This window comes from Cottoperca gobio, chromosome 5, assembly GCF_900634415.1.
Source record: "Cottoperca gobio chromosome 5, fCotGob3.1, whole genome shotgun sequence".
Lineage (NCBI taxonomy): Eukaryota > Metazoa > Chordata > Actinopteri > Perciformes > Bovichtidae > Cottoperca > Cottoperca gobio.
The window spans coordinates 18,604,406-18,615,112 of record NC_041359.1 but is presented as its reverse complement, the minus strand read 5'-3'; the positions used below and the strand labels follow the sequence as shown (position 1 = coordinate 18,615,112).

At 39.3% G+C, this 10,707-nt stretch overlaps 1 protein-coding gene across 2 annotated transcripts in view; it reads left to right on the top strand.

Annotated features, from left to right (window-relative positions):
• b4galnt1b (beta-1,4-N-acetyl-galactosaminyl transferase 1b) overlaps positions 1-8,518 on the top strand; it is a 10,846-nt gene extending 2,328 nt beyond the window's left edge. For both annotated transcript variants that reach the window (XM_029432726.1, XM_029432725.1), the window contains exons 3-12: positions 1,061-1,283; positions 1,376-1,552; positions 1,682-1,788; positions 1,976-2,013; positions 2,100-2,280; positions 3,903-3,995; positions 4,122-4,309; positions 4,757-4,897; positions 5,003-5,240; positions 6,636-8,518. In XM_029432726.1, coding sequence (XP_029288586.1) covers positions 1,069-1,283; positions 1,376-1,552; positions 1,682-1,788; positions 1,976-2,013; positions 2,100-2,280; positions 3,903-3,995; positions 4,122-4,309; positions 4,757-4,897; positions 5,003-5,240; positions 6,636-6,853 — 1,596 coding nt within the window. In that variant the 5' untranslated portion in view covers positions 1,061-1,068 and the 3' untranslated portion in view covers positions 6,854-8,518. The remainder of the gene's footprint in view (positions 1-1,060; positions 1,284-1,375; positions 1,553-1,681; positions 1,789-1,975; positions 2,014-2,099; positions 2,281-3,902; positions 3,996-4,121; positions 4,310-4,756; positions 4,898-5,002; positions 5,241-6,635) is intronic.
• Positions 8,519-10,707: the final 2,189 nt, after the last annotated feature.

The following is a 10,707-nucleotide window of genomic DNA, read 5'->3' as shown; positions in this document are numbered from 1 at the left end:
AAGTTGTAGCTACAAACAGCTATTCCACATAGACAGGTACTGGAAGAAGTTTGGTCACAAATGTAAAAATCATAATACTGAATCCCTCTGATTTGCCATTGTCATTATGTGTATGACACAGAAAAACTAACAGGAGTATCTGTTGTCGGGTAGTAATAAAAGCATCCCTTTCCCTTACTGCTTTAACATCTTTTTGTTTTGTTGACAAATATGAATTGGCTGAAATGTTGCACTCAATGTTGAACTCAAAAAGAATGAAGTCTGTGCAATGTTCAAAGGTTATAGGCCAAAACATTTCAAATTGTAGACAGATGGTGGTGATTGAGCAATTGTAAGAAACACACCCACACACACACACTCATATATAAATATTCAGAGTGGAAACATAGTTTTAGTTCATCACAGCTGGAAGTTATAAGAATTGAGTTTCTGAAAAGTGAAACATCTGCATTCAATAAATGCAGCAGACACAAAGAGGGAAGAGTAGTGAATGCTAAATGTATGTGTTTATTAACTATCACTGTAAAATGCTAACTCTAGTTTCACACATGCTAAGCTAACTGGCCTACGACTACATTCTGCTAACCCAGCAGGCTAATACAAAACTGTGTGTTCTGGTTGTATGAACATTATTGATACTCTGCCTGTGCATGCACATTTCAATATGATAACCACAGTTAATCAGTGGACGTTAAGTATGCCGTAGTGCTGATGGTTTGTTATCGTTCTGACCACATTTCCTTTGCACTACTAAGTGTTTCACAATTGTAACCACATGGCCTCTGAAGAATTCTCCGCAGCTCTGAAGCCAGAGCTGTATGTTTGAAGTCTGTCTATTATGTCTATGTTCATATTTATGAAGGGGGACAAAAGCCACAGTCTCTCCTCTTTCTGTTTCCCACACAGTGTTTATGAAGAAAATTGAATAACTTTGGAAGATATCCACTTAATTTGGCTCACTGAGACATTAGCTAGAACTGTAAAGTGGATCTCTTTGTGTGCACAGGAGCAATAATAACAACAACCAGCAAGTCTTTCAACATGCGTGTGTCTGTGTCAGGTTTCAGGATGCGCTCCCTGAGAAAGACGGTGTTGCTCGCCATCCTGGTGTCTGTCGTGTTGGTGCTGGCCCTCCTCCATTCGTGGCCCACTCGGGCTTACACCACAGTAGATGTGTGGCAACGAACTGGGTCAGTTTTAGAGAGGCATCTGGAGGAGAGGCTCCCAGATCCAGATCACGGATTAGGCAATATCCCCTTTCACTTGAGGGACAGTGTGGCAAGGTAATTTATTCCATCTATAAACTCCTCAGCTCAACAGAGCTCAGCTAAAACATGATTACCTCACATGCATCTGTCTCTGATTATCCTTCCAGCTTGTTGGCACGTAACGGATGCATATGTGAGGGTGAGAGTGGAGGAGTAAACTTGCCCTTCGCCCAACTCTTGTTCCCGCGGGTGTCAGCTCACCCGCTGCACACCGCCTTTGGGGCTTCTGAGCTGGAGGAAATGAAGCGGAGACGCGCCAAAGAGTACAAGAGTTTCCAGAAGAGGTAACAGCATCGTAAGACAGAGATGTCAAATGTCGTTGCCAGAAGATCAGGATAATGATGGAATGTCATCTTAATGATGAAGTAATTAATGAAGCATGAGCATCTTCCTGATGTGAATCCCCCCCACAGGTCACAGACATCTGCAGATGTTCTCATTATTGCAGAGGCTAACAATCCCTTACAGTATCCAACACAGGGGGTGGAGCTACGACCCCTGAGAACAATCATCATCCCAGGTAAGACTTCAAACACACGTCTGAACAAGACCTTTTGGTAAATAGCTGTTAAACAGTTAAAACGGGATGTTTTGGTAGCTCAAATCATTAGAAAACACATCGCCTATTCATTTCTGTTGACAAGAAGTGGATTAAACGAGTCCCAATGGCTGTAGCAACTATGTCTATTGTTATCGTATGCTTTCAGGCTTGGCCTTACACGACCTTCCCAGAGACCACTACTCAGTAAGTCTTTCTGTCTTTACTTTTGACATGTTTTAGATATCTGCTTTGCTTCTATCCCACTTACCTTTCTTTCCAACTCGCTGCAGATAAACATCACTGCCACGCTGGGAATGCTGAATGTGGCAGCGGAGGTGGACGGGGTGAAAATTAAAGGTGATGGCGAGATGCACATGACTTTGTCAAGCAGCCTCCTGCCGAACCTGAACCGACAGCTGCAGTTTGTCACCTACACAAACACACTGTTCCACCCCAGCACAGCAGACACAGGTGAGGCCTCAAACTAAAATGCACTTTTCTTTGTCTCATTTTCTCTCTGGACTTTCTAAATCTTACTTTACAAATAGTTGTGGGGGACACTGGAGTCAATTGCTCTCGTATCATAACCCATTTTCACTGCTTTGTCATGTACAAAATCAAGTAAAGTCAATTTTATTAATATAGCCCAATATCAAAATCCTCTTTCGACCCTCGCTTCGAATAAGGAAAAACTCCACAAAAACCTTAAAGCTTAGCACTAAGACTGGAAACAGCCAGCCTTACTGTGTCCTAAGGTAACAAAATCTACCTTCCAGCACATCTAAAGCTCACTAATTAACACATCATGTGTAAAAACAACAATTTGTGGTTTCATGGAAAGTTATGTGTCTGATTTATACTGAAGCTTTTTGCTTTTACACTTCAGTTTTCTTATGGACAAGTTATAATGTGCTAATGTTCTTTCATTGGAGATGAATGATGATTGATTTATTGTATCTTCAGACAGAGCCAGGCTAGCTATTTCCTGTCTTTATGCTAAGCTAACCGGCTGCTGGCTGTAGCTTCATGTTAACCGTACAGACATAAGAGTAGTATCGATTGTCATGTTTCACTCGACTTCCTCATTCACCTGCTTACTGTTCCCACAACCCTCATCAGTCAATTACTACATATACCAGCGCACTTCCGTTATATCCTTGTCGTCAGCGTGTGGTGCTATGTGGTCTTTGTTTTGTTGCCTTTCATCTGTCTGTCTGTTTGGACTCTTGCTACCTGTAAACTCTGTCTTCATTAAATCACTGAAATAATCCTGCTGCCTCCTCAACTCTCTGCATTTAGGTCCAATCTCTGTTCCCTGAACCCTGACATCGATATTCTCATCTAACTCTCTGCCAGAAAGCAAATAAGCATATTTCCCAAAATGTCAAACTATTGCTTTAAAAGGATTTATTGGCAAAGCTTTGAATATAACATTCAGAACTATGTGTTCATTAGTGTATAATCATCTGAAACTAAGACTCGTTGTGTTTTCGTTATCTTAGAACGAGCCCTTCATATCTACATAGTAAGCGAACCGCTTCCTCTTCTAAGGACACTGCCATGTTTCTACAGTACAGTAGCCCTGAATGGACAAATCAAACACTGGCTCTAGAGAGGGCCTTTCACCTTTTTAGGTTTCCTGAAGGCCACTAAAGTCTCCGACATGCTTGGATATGAGTGGTGAGCGAAAAGGGATTTATTTGTTTGCAATCTGCAAACTCACCTGCTTTCCTTTAATGGCCCAGACAGGAGAAAATATTTGATTTAGGTGTTTGTATATAGCTGGGCAGCCAATCAGGAGGCAGGCTAATAATACAGCCTATTTGTTTTGCTTCAATAGAGAATCAACCATGGACAACAGAGACAAAGCCTGAGGACAGGCCATGACCGAAGTCAAAGACCACATTTACCTCTGAATTAGTCCGCCTGCTGCTCAGATATAACTTCCGTTGAAGTCTTTTGTGAATAGCACAAACATATGATATTCCTTTGGCTACATGTACAGTCAATGTCTTCAAACAGCAGCATGACAACTGTGGAGCCAACAGCTACTAATTAAATGTATTAAAAGTAGTTTGTTTTGTGTCTTTTAGTTCAGTTTGAGACGGAGGGACATCAAGCCAGCTTCAGTATCAAGATTCATCACGGTGTCACACCCAAACTATATAACACAGGATCCAAAGGAGGTAAAACACAACACCTTAATCTAACCACGAAACAAAAAGCCTTACATGTTTTAAATATCATCATTTGCTAAAAAAAGAAAAAAGCTAACTTTCCTCTAACGGTTGTTTGATCTTCCTTCTCTGCAGAGTACAACGTCAGTGCCCTTGTTACCATAGCTACGAAGACGTTCTTGCGTTATGAAAAGCTTCAAGATCTTATCGACAGCGTGAGGAGATACTATCCTACCGTCACCATAGTAATCGCAGATGACAGCCAAATTCCCAAAACCATCTCTGGGCCTCACATCGAACATTACATCATGCCTTTTGGAAAGGTAGGGGAAGTGCCAGACTTATACTGAAGTATGTTACCCCCCCGTGTGCCTCACTGGAGACATGTCGGGCTTTTTATTTAGAATTGTTTGATCATGTAATGCATTTAAAATGGATGTTGTTGCTAATCCCTGATATAGCCCAGACTGTGAAAAATCCCCCTAGGATTTAGTTTACATAAAAATATTACATTTTTGTTTCTACAGTGGCAGTTATGTAAACAAACTTGTATTTTAAAGGGTTTCATTCTGAAAATGAATTCATATTTAGGACTGATGTTGGTTAAAAGATTTAACTTAGGAAATGTAAAATAATAATAATATAGAATATATTTTCACGTGGATATTTTTGTCCTTTAAAGATATCAGAGCAACTTTTTAAACGTGAGGCAAAGGGTTAATTTCACATTGAGGCTCTTTAGTATTTACGCTCTGGCTCATGTGTCACAGGGTTGGTTTGCTGGACGAAATCTGGCCGTCTCTCAGGTGACCACTAAGTACGTGCTGTGGGTGGATGACGACTTCATCTTCACGGCCAATACCAAGCTGGAGAAACTGGTGGATGTTTTAGAGAGAACCACTCTGGATCTGGTGAGGGATAAACCGTTTGTTTTAAATGACTGTGACAGTCTGGTGTTTCACTATCAGTGACGTGTGTGTGTGTGTGTGTGTGCGTGTGTGCGTGTGTGTGTCCAGGTGGGCGGGGCAGTGCGGGAGGCCACAGGTTACACTTCCACCTACAGACAGACCATCTCCATTGAGTCGGGGGAAGAGGATGGTGACTGTTTACACATGAGGAGAGGATTTCATCACGTCATCCAAGGGTTCCCCAACTGTGTTGTGACTGACGGGGTCATTAACTTCTTCCTGGCTCGCACCGACAAAGTGCAGCAGGTCGGCTTTGACCCGCGCCTCGCCAGGGTAGCTCACCTAGGTAAGTACAGTGGAATCACGACACATCAAATCAAATCTAATTTATTTGTATAGCCCAATATCACAAATTATACATTTGCCTCAGTGTGCTTTACAGACTGTACAGGTTACGACACCCTCTGTCCTTAGACCCTCGCATCGCACAAGGAAACACTTCCTAAAAGAAACCCCATAATTAAAGGGGGAACAATGGAAGAAACCTCAGGACAGCAACTGAGCAGGGATCCCTCTCCCAGGACGGACAGACGTGCAATAGATGACGAGTGTACAGAATAAACAACATAGTACAAATACAACATCAATGTGACAGAACTGATGGTGTGATCAAAAAAATAATGTCCAAAAGGCATATTACATGTTAATATGATTAATTTATTCAGTGTTTACCTGCTGCAAAATGAAAACCTAGAACTAGTAACGTACAGTGGGATGAAATTAGGCAACACATGTTTACTTGGCACATGCAAGAGCCTGCAGTACGCCTCGTATCTGAACACGGTACAGATGAAAAACCATCAGACTCAGCTGCGTAATCATCAACCCACGCTTTACAATGAAGTGTTATAGCAATTCATGTTTTAAAGATTCCTATCTCGTTTAATAATTAAGATAGTATCACATACCACAATAATTGTTGCAGAGAAATTATACTGTAACATTTTCTAATCAGTGCATGCCAACATCCCAAAATCAGTGCTCTATAATTAAATTAGATTTAATTAAATACATGCATTAAATAAAATTGTATTAAATTTCAATTTAGTCCCCTTATATCCAGTTTCCCACTTCTCCCCCGTTAGCACTCTGTCTTCAGGTTTTTATGGCTGCACTGTTCCAGCAAATGGTAATATTTATGTAATACATATATATATATATATATCCTATTTATTTATTTAATAGTACATACAAAGAACAGTAACAAAACAATATAAATAATGACATTGCATTCTGTTTGTGTCAAATACAGATAAAATTACTGAAGTTTAAGATGTTCGGTAACACTTTCTATGTCTATAATGCATTATAAACATACTTATAATGCCTTATTTGATTATACTGTATGATTATAATGGATTTTTATAAAGATTATAATGAAGTATTGCAACTATGGGAATTATAATACACTATGATCCTTGCAAACTAAAAAATGTCAATGAGTGAGCAATTATGAAGTATTGTGATAATTGACCTTATAACACATCATAAAATGCTTTATGATGTGTTATGATTATTGCTTTAAAGCATTATGAATATATATGAGTGTTTATGACTATAATTATACAGTGTTATAAGCAGATTATAATGCATTATAGACATAGAAGGTTTTACCGTTAATTCAATTAGACATTAAACGAATGTATTTAGCTGAATCATTTTGTTTGTGTTTGTTTTGCAGAGTTTTTCATCGATGGCCTGGGATCTCTCCATGTGGGCTCTTGTGACGACGTCATTGTCAATCATGCGACTAAAATCAAACTCCCCTGGGTCAGCCAATCAGAGAGCGACAAGACTTACGCCAAGTTTCGTTACCCGCCGGCCTCCTCTGACGCCACACACACGAAAAACGGCCTCCTGTTCTTCAAGAACCGATTTCAGTGTTTGACTCATAATTAGTTCCTGTCTTCTGCTCTTCCTGAGTTGCCAAAGAAGTTCTCCTCCACCGCCTCGCCATGTCAGATAAGATTTCAGACACACTTTGGTTTACCTATTCTTTGAAACCGTCACGGGATGCTTCAGGCTTCAACGTGAGAGAAATACGCCATTAGAGCATTTTTAGCAGTTTATTTATTTAGTTTGTTCTGTCAGTGCTAAAATCTCCTTATTCACAGTAAATATCCAAAATGCAGTTATAAAAGGCTCTGAAGAGAGAGTAGAGCATCATAATAACAAACATGTCATCTTGTTTACACAGACCCAGTTAAATCACAGCATCATCTTATCTGGCAACACATCCTGGAGTTGTTCTAACGCAGAGACCGAGCTTTGAGAAAACCCGACAGGTAGCATCTTTACAGTCTGAGTCACTTCATTGTCATTGTAGGCTAATGTGAGCAGTGATATGTGCTCCTTCAATTGGCACTATAAGGAAAAAGCTATAGTGATGCCTGAGGACAAAGGAACACTTCCCAGAGAGTGACAATCCTGTAGACACAGCGCATACTGTTAGGTATCCTTTTCACCAACGCCACATGAAGAACGCATACAGAACTCTCCACCTGTGGTACCTGCGCTCTGTGACTGACTGGTTGTGCCAAATGTTTGGCTGCTGGCTTATGGGTGTGTTTATCTCTTTGTGTTATAGTTTTGCTACCCCCCCTTTACCCAGAATCCTACGTGTCATTTGTGAGCGATTAATCCCATCTGAGGAGGAGAAACTTTCACCTCTGGTGTTACCTGATCTGGGAGCCTTGTTTTTTTTGTTTTTTGTTGTCTCCTGCTGTCTGTCGCTCTCAACAAACACCTAAAGCGCTTCTGTCCGGTGCACGCTGATGAACAAGAGAGAAAGGGATTGCATCTTTACATGCTGCCTAAAAAGAAACAGGGGAATGAACCAAAGTGCTTGTTTTCTTTCTTCCTCATTTTAATTGACGAAAAGAGAAGGAAAAAAATCACATTGAGACAGAATTGATGAGATAAATGAACATCTTGAAACACAGAATGAGTAGTCAGAGCATGAGAGTGAGACAAAGAGATGGTGAAGCTTAGAAATCCTGTTTTTATACTGAGAGTTACTGTATGTCACACTGACACTCATGCCCGAAGTGATGTTGTTTTATACCATGGCCTTTAGATGGTGCCCTTGTATCACCTTATTGTTTAATAAGTCAAATTCGTTTTTAACAGTTATATATTATTAGCAAATATGTGCAAGAGATTTATTTAGTGTTATGTTTTTTATCTGATCGGAGAAGAATATTTTAAAACAATTTTGTGTGCTATTTCTATTATTTATGATTTTTTTCTTTTTGTTCATCAATAAGTGACGTTAGCTCGGTCTGAATGAAACTTCATCAGTGACTGCATTATAAAAGGCTTTTGTGTAATTGTATGTTCATAAATTTGTCTCATGTTAGGATCTGTAACTGTCGACAGATCTATAGTTGGGCTGAAAACCTTTTATTTATTTTTAAACAGTGATATTTATTGTGTTAACGCAGCAATTTTATTTGCCTGCTTCACCTAAAAACTACAGGCGTGAGTCTTCTGGTCACGGCATAATGAGCATTTTTTATTAATTTATTTAAAATGTTGACATATTAAAATGTCTGTGGAAACATCTCTCTTTCATTCTCCAGAAATATGTTGGGGGTTGGGATCGGGGTTCTTCATTATAGTCAAGTGTCATTCAAGGGATGCCTTGATTGACACTTTAGCAAAGCTCATAGTTTGTTTCTTTATTCCTGTCAGCAGTTTTTAGACCTCTGAAGGACTCGGTTCATATTCTAGGTTCAGTTTGTGTTCTAAGTAGAGTTTAGTGTGTTTTTGTCAAGCAGTGCAATACAGTAGTTAGCACCTGCATCATAAAGTCTTAGGTTCATATAATCGTTGATATTGTTCACTTCATTACGATTATTATTTTGCAAATCCAAGAATAAATATTTTTTTTGAGGAATGAGGAAGACAACTAAGACAAATAAAGCCTCAAAAGGGTTAGTTATAGGTTACAGCTGTAACCACGAGCCACCATGATGCTCCTTGATACACATGGATAGATTACTGACGGGCCTGGGCAAGGGGCCCAAGGGGTCAGGGGACTTACAAAATGTTGCTAAAAAACACAAAATGACCCCAAACATACACAAGACAACAACAAATGACCCAAAATGACTACAAACGACACAAAACAATCACAACAAAGGGTGAGGGGGGCCACTTACATGTCTGTGCCCAGGGGCCCATTGTTTCATAATCCGTCCATTTTAATACTCTGTATATTATTAAAAAAACATTCAACGAATATAAGAATTTAAGAAAATGTTCATTTACAAGGACTGCATAGTAAATATGTTGAGCAGTGCACAGAAGGCAACACATTAAGAGAGCAGACATGTTGTGGAAGATGTAGCAGGAGTTGTTCACAAAGGCAGTGAGCATGTAAAGTGAATACTTAGTGTGAGTCTCTGACCTCATTTGCACCAAAGCTCAGTGCAAATGAACAGTTAGCCTCAAATGCTCTCCTCTCCACCCCCAAATCCAACCTGCGCAGCTTTGGAGACAAAGCCTTCTCCAGGGCAGCGCCCAGGCTCTGGAAGTCCCTCCCCCAAGACATCCGTGACTCTCAGTCCCTCCCTATATTTCAGTCCCGCCTCAAGACGCACCTCTTCTCATCTGTCATTTGCTAGCCCCTTGTTAACCGTATTATTATTTCTCTTTTTATTCTCACGTCCCAACCCCTCCACCCTACCACCCCAATTATTGTAAAGTGGCTTTGAGGTCTCGAAAAGCGCTATATAAATTCCATTTATTATTCTTATTCTTATTCTTATTATTATTCTTATTCTTATTATTCTTATTCTTATTATTAATATTATTATTATTATTATTATTATTATTATTATTATTATTATTATTATTATTATTAATATTATTATTATTAGTTAGCCTTTGGGACATGAGGTGTAGTAATGTAGCAGCCATGTGTAGGAGCTAGTACCTTCCTTTCTGTTTGTTTCCTCTAATTAAAAAACAAAAACAACAAAGAATCCCTCCTGCCTGGTGATGACACTGTTCAACTACAACTCACCTGTCATTTCATGGAAGCTGTTTGTAAAGATTCATCATACAACATTTGATATCAATGAATTAAGGAATGATTTAATTGACAATCATGCATTCATAGACACGAGCATGAGTGTCTTCGCTCTCTCCACTAGAGGACGCTGTGTCAGCAGCTTCTCTGTTCTGAGTGCAAACATCTGATTTAATGCAATTTTTTAAAAACGTGTTTGAAAAAAATTGAAAACAAAATGTTTCCAAGGCACCCTTGACTTGTTTTCTTTAAATAAAAACACATATTTCAGAAAATAAATGATTTGAGGATAGACTGTATATTATAATAAGGTAATCCTTTGACACACATTATGGTAAATTACAGAACAAAAAGATCACCGGGCTTTAATCTCCTCACTGAAGCATCGTGGAATGGTTTAAGGAGATTACTTTTTTTTTAAATTTTATTCTAGAGTAGCCACGTCACTGTAGAATTCATATTCCCCAAAATACATGTTTTCATGCATCTTTTTACTGTATTTACACGACGCTGGGAAGATGGATGTGTTACTGAATAGACCTTGGACCAGAGCCTCTGTTTGAGGTGAGGACAGTCAATCAAACAACACAAAGAGACACAAAATGACCAAAGAGAAACGCGGAAGGACTCAAATTAAATACACAACGGCAACTAAAAGACCAAATTTGACCACAAAGAAATGCAAAACAACACAAAAGATGCTAATTGTTGCACAAAA